General features: G+C 48.8%; 1 protein-coding gene across 7 annotated transcripts in view; it reads left to right on the top strand.

Moving 5' to 3' along the window:
- The window catches only part of ACACB (acetyl-CoA carboxylase beta), a 141,439-nt gene extending 124,521 nt beyond the window's left edge, over positions 1 to 16,918 (top strand). For 5 of the 7 annotated variants that reach the window (XM_089894597.1, XM_022551013.3, XM_089894596.1 and 2 more), the window contains 14 exons: positions 776 to 873; positions 1,911 to 2,031; positions 3,690 to 3,800; positions 4,642 to 4,785; positions 6,064 to 6,184; positions 7,760 to 7,856; positions 9,669 to 9,765; positions 11,123 to 11,258; positions 12,263 to 12,440; positions 14,039 to 14,151; positions 15,088 to 15,242; positions 15,940 to 16,110; positions 16,224 to 16,360; positions 16,589 to 16,918. In XM_089894597.1, the coding sequence (XP_089750723.1) occupies positions 776 to 873; positions 1,911 to 2,031; positions 3,690 to 3,800; positions 4,642 to 4,785; positions 6,064 to 6,184; positions 7,760 to 7,856; positions 9,669 to 9,765; positions 11,123 to 11,258; positions 12,263 to 12,440; positions 14,039 to 14,151; positions 15,088 to 15,242; positions 15,940 to 16,110; positions 16,224 to 16,360; positions 16,589 to 16,715 (1,806 nt within the window). In that variant the 3' untranslated portion in view covers positions 16,716 to 16,918. The other 2 variants (XM_089894598.1, XM_089894599.1) reach the window with 2 other exon arrangements.
- Positions 16,919 to 18,022: the final 1,104 nt, after the last annotated feature.

The raw sequence follows: 18,022 nt of genomic DNA, 5'->3' as shown, positions 1-18,022 counted from the left end.
TTTCATGGGAGGGGGTGACGATTAGGAAAAAAGGTCTAAATGGGATCCTTAGGGGGACAATGATGAAAAAAAGTTATTTTTTATGTAAACACAGAGTTAATACATACTGAGCATCTCTTGGAACGCAGTGCACACCGAGGATGCAAATATGAATGACAACATAATCCCTGGCCTCAGGAAGTTCTTAAAAATCATCCAGGAGACCTAGAGACACCAGCTACCATAAAAGGCAAAATGCACAGAGAAAAGCATACATCTTGTGATGTGAAAATGCAGGGGACAGAGTCATTCTTTGCAACCGGAGCATGAAATCTCAAGGGGGTGGTATTGCCCCCGCCATGGGGGCAAAAATGATTCTTTTCATGTAAAAAGCATACACACACACATATATATATACATACATACACACATAAACAATATACCTACAATAAAATTTTATTGGCGGGGGGGGAGGGGGGGAGGGGGGTTGGCATTAAGAAAAAAAAGCTCCGTAGGGGAAAGAGAATGAAAAGATGATTAAAAAACATTAAATCAGAGAGCCCAGGAAGAAAGTGAGGTTGTATTGTAAGGACCAGTGGAAAGCACAGAGCAGACCTTCAGTTTATTACTGTTATTAACATGGTATTAACATCAGACAGGTGACTGTGTTATTAACATGGTGTTATTAACACCCCCGCCCCCACCCACCCAAACCAGTGTTGACATTAAAACAAAACAGTGGCTGTTGAGTGCAGGAAGCTGGACTCATAGCCTTACTGAAGTATATATTTTTAAGGGAATTAAATACCTGTACCTGACTCCCCAAGACTACACCACAGTCAGCTCCCTGAACTCCGTGCATTGTAAACACGTGGAGGAAGAAGGAGAATCCAGGTAAATAACTGACCAGGCAGCGCCTTCATTTTGCCTGTGGTTAATTTCAGCTCCTCCCAGGGGAATCTGCCTCTTCGCCTCTGGGCTTGTGACAGTATATCAAGCAGGTGGTAGTGTTTGTACAATGGGACCCCGGAGCTCCACTGGGGGCACTGATAGCTCAGACACCTGGGGCATCCTTTAGGGTGAGCCCATCCTTGTCATCCCCAAATGAGGCACGCCCTTCGCAAAAATACCACATCATGCAAGGAGAATTAGGTTGGATTCCCATAGTGTCCCCAGAGCTGCAGGTTCACATTTTGTGACCAAATTAGCCAGACTGACTCAACGGTGACTTGGTGAGCTGGGAAGATGCCGGGAGGGCCTGCTTCGTGAGAACGTCAAGGGCAATACCGGCTTGTGGGTTGTGGGTTTTTAAAATCAGATTCTGATTTAAATCAGAATTTCCCAAGCTGAGTTTCCTGGAATGTTAGTTGGTGATTTGGGAGGATGGGAGGGAGTGAAAATTTTCCATAGTCAAATAAGTTTGGGAAACACTGGGTTAAATGAGATCCAACAAGCATCTTTATCGCAGGCCTTCTCAGAACATTTAATGCACTGAAATGCCGTGTGAATCCCTAATGGGTTAGGCTGTACAGTGTACTTATATGGCCGTGGAATCTTGACTGATTGATTGATTATGAACCACGTGGCTTCTCCTTGTATACCCCCATGTCTCTGTAGACCAAAGGCTATTCTAGATTGCTCCTGGAGGAATGCAGGGTGGGGTGACATTTCACTCGGACAGCCTCTGAATAGGCAAACTTTATCTTTGGTTGGAGGGGTGATGATTATCAATGCTGTACTTGCCCTTCTAGAAACTTTAGGGCCAGTCATCAGGGGCCTAGACCCCCGCCTTCATCTCACCTCTGGCTGCTTTATCGCCTTCCAATCCCTCACCTTGCTTAGCCTTCCTTCCTCGGGTCCCTGGGAAACGCATCAGCCTTGGATTTTTCTGGGCTAGAGCTCAGTGTTTAACTCGCATTTGGTTCTTGAAGGTATGTCATCACGGATATCATTGGGAAGGAGGATGGCCTGGGCGTAGAGAACCTGAGGGGCTCAGGCATGATTGCTGGAGAGACCTCCCTGGATTATGATGAGATTGTCACCATCAGCTTGGTGAGTCCCCTCCTATTTTCTTTTCCGTCTCAACTTTTTATTATAGAAACTTTAAAATAGTCAAGAAAACAAAGAGAATTGCTAATGAGCCCTATGTACTCATCACCAGCTCCAGCAGTTATCAGCGTGTAACCGTTCCTATGTCCCCAGTCCCTCTGCCCCCCTGCTCTGGAATATTTTAAAGCAAACTCCACTTATATCTTTCCATCTGTAAGTACCCCAATGTGGATCTTTACTAGATTAATTTTTTTAAAAACATAACCACAGTACTGTTACACCCAACAGTATCAGTGGCAATTCTTTAATAGCATCAGAACACAGTTTGGGTTCAGTTTGAAGTGTTATCTCAAAAATACCTTGTTAGAGTTGGTTGGTTTGAATCAGGGGCCAATCACCTCTTATTTAAAAGGTACTGAGTATTTAGAAGAACTTTTGTCTGGTTGTAACTGGTACTAAATGACTCTCTTCCCGCTCCCCAGTTTGGCCTTTTCAAAAATATTTTCTGTTTCTGGTAGAGTCGTAGCAATAGTACTTTTCAACGGTAAACTGTCCCTCAAGATACGATTTTTACCTTCAGTGTTGTATCTTCAGCTTCCAAGGTGGAAGATGTTGGCCATGAGTGTCTTCCTAAGGCTTGTTTTCTAGATGTCATTTAAATATGTTTCATATATATTTCAAAATAAAAAGATTTATGCGTATATTTACATATTCGAAAATATTTTTATTTTGAAGGATATAAAAAGATATGTATCTCTTTATATATTCCAAAAATATATAAACATATATGTATCTTTTATTTATATATATACAGACAGGCACACCTCAGAGATGTTGCAGGTTTGGTTCCAGACCTCTACCATAAAGCAAATGTTGCAATAGAGTGGATATAGCAATAAACGTCACATGGAATTTTTGGTTTCTCAGTCCATGTAAAAGTTACGTTTACACTATATTGTAGTCTATTAAGTGTGCAATAGCACTAATGTCTTTTTTAAATGTACACACCTTAATTAAAAAACCCTTTATTGCTAGAAAATGCTAACCGTCATCTGACACACAGGGTTGCCAGAAACATTAAGTTTGTTATAAAAAAAAAAAAAGGCAATATCTGTGAAGTGCAATAAAACGAGATCTGCCTGTATGTCTTTTTATTTTGAAATAGTTTAGGACACACCAGATACGAGATAGCATAGGCAGGTCCTGTGTACCCATCACCCAGCTTCCCCCATGACAGTATAACCATCGGACGTGATCAACATTGACGTTGACACAATACTGTTAACTCGGTACAGACCTCGCTCGGAGTTTTCCAGTTTCACACGCCCTCCTAGGCCTCCTTTGGTTGTGTGAACGGCTGCAATGTCTCAGGAGTGACCAAGCTCAGAAGAGCCACAGACATGCCTCTTGAAGCAAGAACCAGAACATTCCACTTCTGCTGTCTTTACAACACTCTTCTTTGCTAACCCCATTCTTTCTGGTTAGGAGGCCGAGGTCAGGCACCCTGAAGGAAGGCTTGTGTCACGCTGTTTGGCCTCCAATCAGGTTGCCAGTGGCCAAGCTTAGCTTCCGTTGGTGCCCAGCGGGTCCCTGGGCTGTCCCCACTGTGGGAGGTGGGGCACGTGGCCCTGGGGAATGCAGGAGGGATCCTGTCTCCACAGGTGACCTGCCGAGCCCTTGGGATCGGGGCCTACCTGGTGAGGCTGGGCCAGCGAGTGATCCAGGTGGAGAATTCCCACATCATCCTGACAGGGGCAATGGCTCTCAACAAGGTGACCTTGAAGGGGCCACTGGGGAGTGGACATGTAGGGGTGGGGTGGGGGAGGGGTCATTTTAACTTTCCCAGTGTCCCGGATGGGGGATTTTTCTCAACCTGAAACCAGTTTCATGCCTACTGATGTAAGAGCTGTTTTTCCATTTTGCAGTTATATGGGCCTCTTATGAGCCCCCCAAAATATGTATATATATTAGGCTCTCCTGGTGGAACTAACTCTGTATTACTCTAATTTAAATTTTTAAATATTTTTGAAATGTTAAAAATTATTAAAATGGCATTACACATTGCAGAAAATTGGAAAAAGACCCCCCCAAAAGTAATTTTGCTCCGACTATAATTTTGGTGTATTTTCCTCTCGTCTTATATCTTAACATGGTTAGACCCCAGATGAGTGCAGTTTCATTCGACTTTTTTCACTGTATTAAAATGCTTTCCACATCGCTGTAAAGCCTCCATAACATAATATCTGCTAAAACCCCACTGACGGTCTCAAAGTCCGGCCCCTGAATCGACAGCATCACCTGGGATCACATAAAAATGCGAATTCTCAGGCCACACTGCAGACCTGCTGCATCAGAAGTGTTAGGTAGGGTCTTGCTTGGAGTTGACTAGAGTAGTCAGCTGGATCACTGGTTCTCAAATTGTGCTACGTATTGGAATTTTCTGGAAGTTAAAGAAGAAAATACCAAAGATTCTGATGCAATTGGTCTGGGTACAGCCAGGGCATCGGGACTTTTGAAAGCTCCCAGATGATTCTAACATGCAGCCAGGGTTGAGGACCACTGAGGGAGATGACTTCCGAACAGAACCTTGCTAACCCTGCCATGTCAAAGCAGGTCCTGGGCAGAGAGGTTTACACATCCAACAACCAGCTGGGCGGCGTGCAGATCATGCATTACAATGGTGTCTCCCATGTCACCGTGCCGGATGACTTCGAGGGTGTTTGTACCATCCTGGAGTGGCTGTCCTATATGCCAAAGGTGCAGTATCCGCCCCTGCAGCTAAGAGCCTGGAAGACTCTGTTGTCAAGTTCATTTGCCAGGTGGTGTGGGGAACAGGGAGCATTGAAGATGTGTCTGGGTTTAATTTTTCTTTACTCCTCCCTCCTTCCCTCTCTGATACCAAGCCCTGTACTTGCTGTTCTTTGCTTTTTTTTTAATGCCATTGTAAGGATGCTCTCTGTCAATCCTTTAGAAAGAGGTGGCAATTTCAGTGTGGGTGGACATGTGTTAAATGTGGAATGATGTATTTAATGAAGTTAAAAACAAAATAGAGTTCTTACAACTCCTACACCAAGACCAAGATTTAAGAGTCATCACTAATATTTGCTGAGCACTTACTAAAGCCATTATGTGAAGCCCTTTATCTTCATAGTGTTGTTAAATGCTCACAACAGCCCTATCGGAGAGCTGCTATTATTATTACCACTTTACAGATAAGGAAATTGAGATTTAAAGAAATGCAGTGCTTTGTCCAAGGTAATATGGCCAGTAAGTGAGTGGAAACAAGCCTCTAAAATGCACATGCCATCCTGTATGACAATTACTAGCAAACTAATTACTCTGAGATAATACAGCTAGAATTTTACACACAAGGTGCTTTGAATTTTAATGTCAAACATCAACAACTTTAATATTTATTTTTAAATCTTTGTTTGTTAATCCCACAACTCAGAAAGTTAATTGCTAAATATCCTCTTTATACCCAGGGAAATAATTTATACTTAATTTACAAAAAAAATCACCTCTGTACTATTTCCGTGGCATTGTAAATTCTCTAAGGGAATAGTCGATGGTTGGTGCCTGAACAAACAGAATAAAAGGCTGTTCAACAACAACAACAAAAAAAGGGTGGCATTTCTTCTCATCAAAAGAGGTAACATTGGACAACAGAGAATCCTCAAGCTTTGCAGTAAGGCTCGATTTGATTCTTGGCTTCCTCCTCCGTAGTAATGAGGCCTCAGGACCATCTCTTAATCTTTCTGAGCCTCGGTTTCCTCATCTGTGAAATGGGAGTAACAATAGCACCCACCCCAGGGTGTTATCATGATGGTTAAGTGACATGATGTGTAAAGCCCGGCGCTTACTAGGCCCCTCACCAAATGTTACTCATAAATGTGGTGATGAGCTATTTGGGGTTGAGCTTCTGTCACGTAACCAGGCATCACCACCAGAGGAGGAGAGGAGGGCAAAGAGCAGGCTGCAGACGTTATTGACAAGCACAGAGGACTGAGTTGGAGACCTGGCTTTCTTTTCTAGGATAATCGCAGCCCTGTCCCAATCATCACACCCACTGACCCCATTGACAGAGAGATTGAATTCCAACCATCTCGCTCACCCTATGACCCCCGGTGGTTGCTTGCAGGAAGGCCTCACCCAAGTAAGTCCTAAAGGGCTTTGCCTGAGACCTGGGTCTTGGGGCTTCTTTTCTGCACCTGAGATAAAGGAACGTGTCGATAGAACCGCTGTTACTTGGTCAGATATCTCAGAGGGATACACCTGAGATCGAATGCAAAGGGGGTGGAGGAATGGAGATTTTTCTCTAAGCTTTTCCTGAGCTATTGACCAAGAAGGGGTGGAAACAGCCTCCGGTTTCTGGAGCTGATGGATGGAGGTGAAGGGTAGCAGAGGTCATGGCCGCCCTCCCCAAATTTCCCCAAATGTGGTTACATAGGTGGAAACTCTGGTGCTGTGACATCAGGGTTTCAAAGAGAAGACTGCTTCTCTCTCTCCCTCTCTCTCTCTTTCTTTTTCTATTTGGCTAAACCTAATAAGGTAATTCTCCATGAGTTTACTCAGGACGAGCAACTTAGCCTCTTCTGTCCCCACGTTTGCAGATTCACATGGATAGATGTGCACACACATGTTCAAACACACCCGTGTGCACCCACATGCTTTCACACACACAATTCTTTCTCTCTCACTTTCTCTTTCTCTCTCTCTCTCTCTCAAAGGGACAGGTAGGCCTCCTGGAAGTATTTGATTACATTCGGAGCAACCAGAACAGGAAAGCTGAGCCGCCCCTGTTACCACAATCCCGAGTCTAGAATTTCACACGCTGTCCCCTTTAGAACTTGGCCTCCCCACCCAGCTGTGTGGGGCAGGGGACGTGCTGCCAGGAGCGTGCCAGGCCTTGCCAGCAGAAGAAGCCCCATGCCCTGCTTCTCCCTCTGCCATTTCTCTTGGGCTCTCTCGCCTGCGAGCACTGGCTTTATCTTGATTTAAAAAACGCCTGACACATTACTGACAGTTTTCTCCGGCTAGTCGGGCCAGCCCCCAGGCAGACCCTGAGGCTGGGCTGCTTTGTTCCCAGAAGCCCAACCTCCCACTCCTGCAACTTGAGATCTCTCATGCTACCTGGCACCTCGTGTCCAAACTGCAGTCATTTACACCGTGGTGTGGATTCCTGGCCCCACGTCCTCTCCAGGGATGGCTGCAATTGACATCATCACATTCATTCTCTCTCTCTCTCTCTCTCTCTCTCTCTCTCTCTCTCTCTCTCTCTCTCTCTCAAATTGAACACTTTCTTCCCAGTTAAATGGTTTTGAAGCTGCGGCCACCATGTCAGGGATGAGTTTTTTGGGGCAGGTGGTCCCTTCTTGAAATCCTACCTTCCAAAGGCATCCATCAGCTCTCTTTGCCTCTTGGGAGGAAAAGGCAGAGACTGTGATTAGGGTCTCCTTGTGTTTGGCCTTGACAGGAGTTGATGTATATAGTTGGATGTTCTTATGGACTGAATTCCTGACTTGCTGTATTTTTTGCAGCCCTGGTTTTGTGTGTTGGGGGGCGGGGGAAGGGTCGGTATCTGTGTAGTTTTCCAGGAAAAAAGGTATTTGGGCTGTCAAGGTCAGGCTGTCCTTAGAGACAGGAGAGCAGTCAGCTCCTCCAGGTGGACGCTGAGGGGGGGCCCTTATCAACCCAGCCCTGACCTGGGCTTCTGCGCTTCTGCCCACAGCCCTGAAGGGATCCTGGCAGAGTGGATTCTTCGACCAGGGCAGTTTCAAGGAAATCATGGTGCCCTGGGCCCAGACCGTGGTCACGGGACGAGCAAGGTAACCCTGAGGATGGGGCAGGCAGCACACACCTGGCCTCCCCAGGTATTGGGACTCCCAGGTACAAAGCCAGGGATTCTTTCCTCCTAGGTGGCCCCTAGGGACACTTTTTTCCTGGTCCCAGGATTTTCTGAAAGAAAAACCAGTGGGGGGCAGGGGGGATGGTTTTCTGGATGATGAACTTCTTCATAAAGTCTGGATTTGTCTGTGGCTTTAGAAGGCATCTCAGCCAACCTCTTGCTGGGGGCCAGCACCCTTGCCCCTCGTGTCTGCCCCTGGGGCAGGGCTCCCTAGCCAGGGGGGCCATGGACCCCTTTGGGAATCAGAAGGTGGTACTCCCCCCGGAAACTGCGCAGACAGTCAGAACTGTGAATTCCCGTTTCAGGAGGGCCACAGGCAGGAACCCCTGTTGTAGACCATAGCTGGCAGAAGGCTTAAATGCTTGAATGCTTTGAAAGCGGAGCCTCTCATTCCTCAGTGGTGTAGCTCTTATCTTTTTGGATCACTCCAGCTGCCCAAAAGTTCCTCTTTATATGGAGCCCAAAGCAGCATCCTCATAATTTACCACTCAGATTCCTGACACGATGTAGTTGCTTCAAGTCCAGGTTTGGAGTTGGACCTGAGCTCTGTCATTCACCCTCTCTGGGCCTTTACATCCTCATCTGTAAAATGGGGGTAATAATTCGACACCTCCCCCACCCCAAAGGACTGTTGTGATGATTAGAAGAGATAACATACGTTAGGCACTTAAAATATAAACAAGGAGCTCCCTGGCGGAGTGGTGAAGACTCCACGCTTCCACCGCAGGGGGCGCAGGTTTGCTCCCTGGTCAGGGAACTGAGATCCCGCATGCCACACAACGCAGCCAAAACATTAAAAAATAAATAATAAAAAGCTTTTAAAAAATCATAACCACTCCACAGGTGGTAGCAGCTCCCATCACTGTCATTGTTGTTATTGTTTACCTCCCTGCAATTACTATGAAAATACTAAGCCTAGTATTGGAACTTAGCTGCTTCTCCATAAGTGTTTTATTTTTTTTAATATGTTTATTAAACATGAGATGAAATCTACTCCTCCCTCCATAAGGAAGCTCTCTATTTGAAGACTGCTCTCCCCAAACCTGCCTCATACAACTGTTGGGAGTGTAAATGAGAGTAATTAAGTGCTGCATGTGGCTGGGGGCAGCCAGTGGTAAGTGGTGATAGATACCGATGCCACGGACTCCCCATGACTGAAGCTCCTTCAGGCTCAGCATCCCTCAGCCCTTTTCCAGATGTGACGTGGTGTCTGGACCCACGCTGTCCACCGTGGTAGCTGCTGGCCACACGTGACAGTTCAAATTCAGATGAGTTACAGTGAAAGAGCGTGACACATATTCAGTTCCTCCGCTGTCCCTGCCACATTCCAAATGCTCAGTGGTCACGTGCAGCTCGCGGCTGCCACACTGGTCAGGCAGATGGAGAACGTGGCCATCATCAAGGAAAGTTCTAGTGGACAGTGCTGCCCCCGTCCCTGCCTGACCCTCCCCCCAAACATGGCCGCTGTTGCCCCAACAAGGGCACCCAGAGGACCTTGCCAGCCTGCTAGTTTGTGAGGCTTTTCACTGCTTTGGGGCTGCTGCTTTGCCTTCCGGTAGAATAACCTGCCAGACTGAAAACAGCACTGCCTTCTGTATGCCCTCATCCCGGCCACCCAGGACCCAGACCCTATGCCCATAGAATACCAGCTCGGGCTGGCTGGACCCACCGGTCCCCGAATCTGCCTGGGATGCTGCCCAGCGCCCCAGTTCCCTTGTGCTCCACCTTGCAGGCTGGGGGGGATCCCCGTCGGAGTGATCGCTGCAGAGACACGGACAGTGGAGTTGGTTGTGCCCGCAGACCCTGCCAACCTGGATTCCGAGGCCAAGGTTAGGGGCCAGGGAGCTGGGGCTGCTATTTTCGTGTTGTTTTGGTTTTTTTTAATTGAAGTGTAGTGTACTTACATTATCATATTCATTTCAGGTATACAGCACAGTGATTCAGCATTTTTACAGATTATGCTCCGTTAAAAGTTATTACAAGATAATGGCTATAGTTCCCTGTGCTATACAATAGATCCTCGTTGCTTATCTATTTTATACATTGCAGTTTGTATCTCTTAATCCCGTACGCCTAATATGCCCCTCCCGCCTTCCCTTTCACCTTCGGTAAGCACTAGTTTGTTTTCTATCTGTGAGCCTGTTTCTGTTTTGCGTATATGTTCATCTGTATTATTTTTTAGATTCTACATGTAAGTGATATCATCCTGTATTTGTCTTTCTCTCTCTGACTTATTTCACTAAGTATAATATTCTCTAGGTCCGTCCACGTTGCTGCAAATGTCAGAATTTCATTCTTTTTAATGGTTGAATAGTATTCCATTGTGTATATATACACCACATCTTCTTTATCCATTCATCTGTTGGTGGGCACTTGGGTTCCTTCCATGTCTTGGCTATTGTAAATAGTGCTGCTATGAACATTGGGGTGCGTATATCTTTTCAAATTAGTGTTTTTGTTTTCTTTGGATATATACCCAGGAGTAGAAGTGCCAGATTGTATGCTAGTTCTATTTTTAGCTTTTTGAGAAACGTCCTTACTGTTTTCCAGAGTAGCTGCACCAATTAACATTCCCACCAGCATCGTACGACGGTTCCCTTTCGTCCACATCCTCACCAACATTTGTTATTGTAGACTTTTTGATGATAGCCATTCTGACAGGTGTGAGGTGACATCTCACGGTAGTTTTGCTGGGGCCGCTGTGTTGGCTGGCTCAGCTGACAAGAGTGGGTCCTAGGTGGTCACACGTCTGTCTTTCCCGCTCAGAGACTCAGGGGAGTCCTTGGCCCTGGGCGGGCTTCAGCACATTCTGTGGGGTGCATATGCTCTGCACTGTCTTCCTCAGAGGATGACGGGTCCCTAGGAATCCCTCCCACCTCCAGCCCCCATCGCTGTTGCTATTTCTAGGGTGGGCCACACCGCATACTGGGAGGAGTTCAGAAGTCAGAGGGCAGGTCCTCGGACCCCACTCAGTGGCCTCTTCTAGCTTGGTGCCTGTCAGTGGGCAACGGGAACCTCCCTGGGCTGCAGCGTGAGGGTCACATGTCTGAGGGTTACAGACGAGCTGTTGGCTTGGTGCCAACTCAAATCAGCCTGCCTGTCCTCCGGGGTGAAGTGTGTGGCCGTCCCGTGTTCCGGGGCTGCCCTTGCACAGAAGAATCGGACCCAGGCCACTCTGTGTTCCAGATAATCCAGCAGGCCGGCCAGGTGTGGTTCCCAGACTCGGCCTACAAGACAGCGCAGGCCATCCAGGATTTCAACCGGGAGAAGTTGCCCCTCATGATCTTTGCCAACTGGAGGGGGTTCTCCGGTGGCATGAAAGGTAAAGTGGCCTTCCTTGTGGGTGCCCTGAAGCCTCGGGGTCAGCACTCAGGTCAGCCCCCTCGGGGTCCCACCATCACTTTAGCTCAGCTCCCCCAACCCTGAGCCATTCAGGTAACGCTGCCTGTTTTACAGTTGAGGAACTGAGGGTGCCTGGTGTGACTTGCTAGAGGTCACGGTCACACCAGGAGTGGCAGGGGAGGCAGGGGCGGCCCCGGGAAGCTGCCCAGTGACCTGGGCTGTCACCTCCCCGCTTGGTAAAATGGGGAGAAGGCGCCTGCCCTCCTCAGGGGGCTGCTGTGAGCATCAGTGACCTGACAGTCAGGCAAGTGCTTTTGAAGCCACCAAGCGCATTTCAAGATACGGTGACCATCAGTGGGATGTTGAGGAAAGAGCCGGACGGGGGCCGGCAGACCTGGTCTGAATCCTTGCTCGGTGGGTGACTGCTCCGAGCCGCAGTTTCCTTCCTCTATGAGGGGAGTAAGAATAAGACCAACTCAAGGGCCAAGGTGAGGACTCGCTGAGCCCATCACTGGCACGTGGTGTTTACTCTCAGTGTGATTATGGTGGATTTTGTTATGGTGCTGTTGTTACCATGTAGGGTGCCTGGTACTGGATGGACGCCTCTTGGTAGAAAATAAGGACCGTCTGCCTGTGGACAGGAGGGAAGGGCCTGTGTTATTGTTGGGGAGGGTTCTGTTCTGGGAATAGTGGGACAGGCCAGGTGCATCTCGGAGTCAGAGCTGGAAGGAATCTTAGAAATCGTTCTGTGCCTCTTCTTCCAGGTGCGGACACTGAGGCCCAGGAAGGGAGGGGGACCCGTCCAAGGTCCCGTGAGCACTTAGGGAGCAATCTGTGCCTGGGCCGGTTCCTGCCTCTCGGCCCAGTGAGAGTCTTTCCGTAGCGCTGTACAGCCTCCCAGCTGACCACGCTCTCCCAGAAACCCCAGGACAGCGAAGACCGGGGCCTGCAGTCACCTCACCGGGCGGCTGCCTTGCCTTTCAGACATGTACGACCAGGTGCTGAAGTTTGGAGCCTACATCGTGGATGGCCTCCGGAAGTACAAACAGCCTGTCCTGATCTACATCCCGCCCTGCGCGGAGCTCCGGGGAGGCTCCTGGGCGGTCATGGACACCTCCATCAACCCACTGTGCATAGAAATATACGCGGACAAAGAGAGCAGGTGGATGCACCACCCCCAACCCACCTTAGCCTTTTCTTGTTCTCACTCCCAGTCCTTAGGCCCCATCACCTTTGAGCCACTGGCTTGAGGATCACAGGGGTGTTCTGAGTTTCTGAAGGGACAGAGAGCCTCCGGTTTTACCAATCTGAAACTAGCATCCAGTGTGCAACTGGATGGTCTCAGTAGAATTAGTGGCTGGAGCCCAGAAGTGGTGGAGGAATTGTCTCTTCTTTCATCACTTACACTCACCTGCTTCCCAAGGAAGTTTGCAATCAAATTAAGAAAGACCCAAAGCATCTGAGCTTCCTGGCAGCCAGGATGAAAAGGGAAATATGACCAGTCATCTAGTTCTTACTAGACTCTGAGTCTCTCCCAAAGCTCTTCTGTAGAGACTGGGTTTTTTTCAGTTTTATATAAGCCAGGGCCCAGTACAGTGCCTGACTCCTGGTGGGTGCTTGGGAAATACTGGCCAAACAAATGACTGAATGAATACTTGCATGAGAGGATACCAGTTCTTCAGGGGAGAGAAACCTTCTTGGCACTTTTTTTTTTTTTGAATCAGGAATTCATCCCAGGAACTCTTACAGAAACGATAATTACAATAATACTTGCAACTCAGTGTTTGAGTGCCTTCAAAATGAAGACTATGCCAAATGCTGTGTAGACTCTAAAGGCTTCAAGAGTAGTTCTGCCCAAAATATAGATAGGCACCTTCTTCCTGTGTCTATTCCCTTATTCATTCCTTAATCCAATGAATATTTATTAGGTACCTCCTATGTCTCAGGCGGTGGGTTAGGCATTGTGATATGGTGCAAATGAGCCAAACCTGCCCTGCCTTCCGTGGCCCTAGACCTTCATGGAAGGCTGCTGAGATCACCCTCCAGGAAGACTCAGGACGAGAACAGCCTTGAATGGGGTCATCATTAACTTTTCACTCTGGCCACCAGGAAGCTCAGAGCTACATATAGTATTGCTCAGGGTTTCCATGCTATCAAAAGAAAAGGGGGCAGGGGGAGCCTGAGGGGTGAGTGAGAGAGTTGGGAATGAGAGGGTCACTCATACCTTGGATCCCTCAGTATGCCTTTGTGTGCTTTAAGGAGATCAGAAACAGTACCCTGGCCCTAGGAGAGCAGAGATTAGGAAGGCCACAAAGGACTGTGGCTGAAGAGCTCGAGGCTTATGTTGTTCTGGAGAAAGTCATACACTCTTGGAGCTGAAAGGGCCTTCCAGAGTTCAGAATAGTCCATTCCATTTTTTACTTTTTGGCCTCACCATGAGGCATGTGAGATCTTAGTTCCCCGACCAGGAATCAAACCCGCGCCCCCTGCAGTGGAAGCACGGAGTGTGAACCGCTGGACCGCCAGGGAAGTCCCAGAACACTTTATTTTAAAAGCTGGTTTAGTTCTTCATTCTATGGATGTAGAAGCAGATGACCAGAGAGGGGAAGTGACTTGCCAAGGGTCACACAGTGAGTCAATGAAAGAGCAGAGGACTGACACCAGATTTCCTGGCTGTCTTGCCTCCCCCTGCCGTGTCCTCTGGCTGTCGCTTGCTGGGGGACACCTCACACACCACCCCCCCGCTGCTGTTTTTTTCAGAGCGAGTGTTCTGGAGCCAGAGGGAACAGTTGAGATTAAGTACCGGAAGAAAGATCTGGTAAAGACCATGAGAAGAATCGACCCAATTTACCAGAAGCTTGTGGAACAGCTAGGTGAGTGGGTCAGAAATGAATCACTTCTCAGAGGTCAACAGAGGCTCAGCCCTCTCATTGCTGGAGGTTTCTGGTATGTTAAAAATAGTGAAGACATACCAAAACACAGCAGCAAAAATTATGAGATATTTTAAATGTTCACATACAGTGTATCAACTCCTTTAACATTAAAAAATATACACTATGCCTTAGTGAATGTATTTCTTGGCACACACAAGACATAATAATTGAAGTATTTCGAGCGAATAAGAAACATTAGAATTTTGGTAGTAAAATTACCCTTTAGAATTTTTCCATCAGACATATTTTTGTTTGAGTGACAGCTTTGTTTCACTTGTAACTTCAGGTGTAATTCTCTTTAAAAGTCCATGTTAGGTGTCAGTGTCTTTATAACTGATCTGTGTCATAAGTTCACAGGATTTATGATGATGGTGATGATGGGTGTATAATTTCTTTGATTTGGTATCAGGGTAATGCTGATATCACAGGGCGAGTTGAGAAGTGTTTCCTCCTATTTTCTGAGTTTGAATTGGCACTATGTCTTTAAATCTTTGATAGCAGGTTTCTAACTACAAATTCAACTTCCTTATTATATATAGGAATGTTCAGTTTAATCCGTTTCGTCTTAGGTGAGCTTTTCATAGTTTGTGTATTTCAAGGAATTGGTCTATTTCATCTGAATTATCGAATTGGCATAGACTTGTTTATGATACTCCCTTTTTCGATTTTACCATATATATTAAAAATGGTAACTGATAGTGTCCTGTAAGCACAACAGGCCTGATAAAAGGGGATAAATTTGAAGTTGCGTGTTGAATGCTGTCTTGCAACTCTGGATGCATTTTTGAGACTGCACAAGCGACTTGACTTCTGGGCATTATCAGAGTTAAAGCTGAGGCCTGTCTTGCCCACCCTGGTTCTTGCCCTTGCCTGCAGGAATGTCTGAGCTCTCCGACAAGCACCGCAAGGAGCTGGAGGGCCAGCTGAAGGCCCGGGAGGACCTGCTGCTGCCCATCTACCACCAGGTGGCGGTGCAGTTCGCCGACCTCCACGACAAGCCCAGCAGGATGTTGGAGAAGGGTACCATCTCTGTAAGAGCCTGCAGCTCTAGGGTTGGCGCGAATGGCCCATCCTAAGGTCACCTGGTTTCCAACACACAGAGAATATTTGGGCTCAGGGCTTTGGGATGAGTCAAATGCCACACGTTAGAATCACCTGGGGAGCTTTAAAACAAAGAAAAATCCTAGTGCCTAGGTGGCTCTCCAGACCAATTAAATCAGAATATGGGTGGTGGGAGTGGGGAGAAGCCAGACATCAGTATATATTTTTTTCAGATCCCCAAGGTAGCCAAGTTTGGGAACCACCAGTCTAACCTCTGTGTGTGTTTAGAACTGCTGGTCCAGATTTGTGAACCATTGTTCCCACCCTGCATTCACCCACCACTGACCATCACAACCCCGCCCTATTGCCCTGTCCCCACTAGGACATCCCCAGTCCTGCTCCCCCCGCGTCCCGTGCTCCTTCCTACCTCACCTAAGCCCTCCGTACCTCTGGTGAGCCCATGTTCTGTGTCTGGAGGTGGACGTGGGCGCCAGGTTTGTTCCCCAGGAGAGGCAGCCTAGAGACCTGGCAGTGTCCTGCCTCTGCCGCCTCCCCAAGCCTCAGTTTCCCGGCCTGTAAAATGGGAATGGTCCCAGAGCCTTCCCCAGCACAGGGCCGGGCCCCGGCAGCCTCCTGAGTCCCCTGCCCCACCGTTTCTGGGGGCTCAGGTCCGGGGCTTGTCCGCAGGACATCCTGGATTGGAAGACTGCCCGCACCTTCCTGTACTGGCGCCTGCGTCGCCTGCTGCTGGAGGACCAGGTCAAGCAGGAGGTCCTGCAGGCCTGCAGCGACCTCAGCCACGTGCACGTCCAGTCCATGCTGCGCCGCTGGTTCATGGAGATGGAGGGGGCCGTCAAGGTGGGCCTGGGGCAGAGATGGGTGGGCTGGCAGGCGGGGGCCAAGGGGGGCCCGAGGGGGAGCCCCGCCCGGCAGGGTGTCCCTCCCTGACGCAGCCTCTGTTCGCTCCCCAGGCCTACCTGTGGGACAACAACCAGACGGCGGTGCAGTGGCTGGAGCAGCATTGGCAGGCGGGGGAGGGGCTGCGCTCCACCATCCGCGAGAACATAGAGTACTTGAAGCGAGACTCTGTCCTCAAGACCATCCGAGGGTGAGTGCCCGCCTCGCCTGCCCACCCACCTCTTGGACTTGTCAGCGAGCGCAAAAGCCAGGACTCGTGTGACAGTGACCACAGCAGGAAGAGTGTTGGGAGCTCTGGGTGGTTGGCTGCCCTCCCCCAGGAATGGGAAGGGGCCCTGCACAGGGATCTGGGGCTGCCGTAGGGCCCATTGAACTCAGGGGCAGGAATGACCTCGCCCTTCTTTCCCCTCCCATGCAGCCTGGTTCAAGAAAACCCCGAGGTGGCCGTGGACTCCGTGGTGTACACATGTCAGCACGTCAGCCCGGCCGAGCGGGCCCAGATCATTCACCTCCTGTCCACCATGGACAGCCCGGCCTCCACCTGACCCCGGTCCTGCCAGCCACTTGCAGGTCCACGGGCAAGAGAAACCACACTGATCTGCTGACTGCAGGCCCTCGCCTGCACCTTGGGAGTTTGCTTTTTAAAACTGCTGCAAGGCTGCTGACCCCCAAGTTGCTCCTGTTTCAATAAAAGGCTCAGAAGTGGCCCCTTTCAAGCAGAAATCACCTCCTCTCCATTGTTGGCAAGTCTGTGTTTTGTCTCTTAAGACATTTTGCTGCGTCACTGAATTGAATTGAACCCAAACACCCCAGTTTCCAGCCACTTTCCGGTGCCTGCTTTGTGGGATCCAGGTGTTCTTTTTAGGCTCATTTTATATCAGAGCATGGAATCTTTATTATTATTTTTACTCTGAGACCAGCTCATGATGTAAGCATCTCATAGCAGCATAACAAAGCAAGAAAAATAGAGACAAGACAAGAGAAAACCTATTTTTGTAATGGTGCTTATTCGGATCCTGTTGAGTCACCCAGGAAAGGGTATGAATGATTTTTTATAAAGAGTGTAAAATGGTATTTTGCTCCCCATGTGGCCCCTAGTAGTGAATCACTAGCAACGTCCCATTACCAGGCTTAGTTCTCTCATTAGCAGAGAATTGCATAGCCGTAGGTTCAAGGGCATTGGGAGACTTCTTTTATGTGATTCACAGCCCTCTGCCTGCCCCTTCCCTCCGAGGAGGAGAGGACGAGCCCTCCCGTGTCCTGGAGGGTGCATGAAGAGGCAGGCATCCTCCAGCCCAGGTTGGGAGGACAAAGAAGAGAAGGAAAGCCTTCTCCAAACTCGCAGCCCAGCTTGCTCACAGGTGTTACCGCTGTGCTTGCCATCACCTGCCTTGGAGGGCCCTTCGGGTCACCTTCACGCTTTCGCCTCTTGCCTCAATGTCCGTCGGTGGGATCTGGCCCTGACGGACAGAGCAGTTGGTTCCCGAGGACTGGAGCACGAGGACCACACTGATTCACTCAGGGAGGGCTTCGCACTGCATCCGCCAGTACCCAGCTCTGAAGGCCGCACAGCGTCAGGACCTGCGATCCTTCTGGGCCCATCCATCTGTCCCTGGGTGCCAGTGATGGGAGGGAGTTGGCCACCCTCCACTGCTGTGATGGGCAGTTTGAGGACACCAGACATTACACCTGTCCAACTTGGAGGCCAGCGAGGTTGCCCGGGGAAGCCCCTACAAGCTGGGCTGCTGGAGGATGTTTGAGGCCATCGGCCAATGACAGCTCTGGCCGATGAAGGTGGTGTGGGTGCAGTGAGGGGTGGGAGAAAGATAAATTAGCCGTTGTCGCATCCTGA

Source organism: Delphinapterus leucas, chromosome 14, assembly GCF_059928025.1.
Source record: "Delphinapterus leucas isolate spDelLeu-1000000601 "Yukka" chromosome 14, BTC_Dleu_Yukka2, whole genome shotgun sequence".
Taxonomy (NCBI): domain Eukaryota; kingdom Metazoa; phylum Chordata; class Mammalia; order Artiodactyla; family Monodontidae; genus Delphinapterus; species Delphinapterus leucas.
The sequence above is the reverse complement of the archived record's forward strand: the minus strand, read 5'-3'. Positions and strand labels throughout refer to the sequence as shown.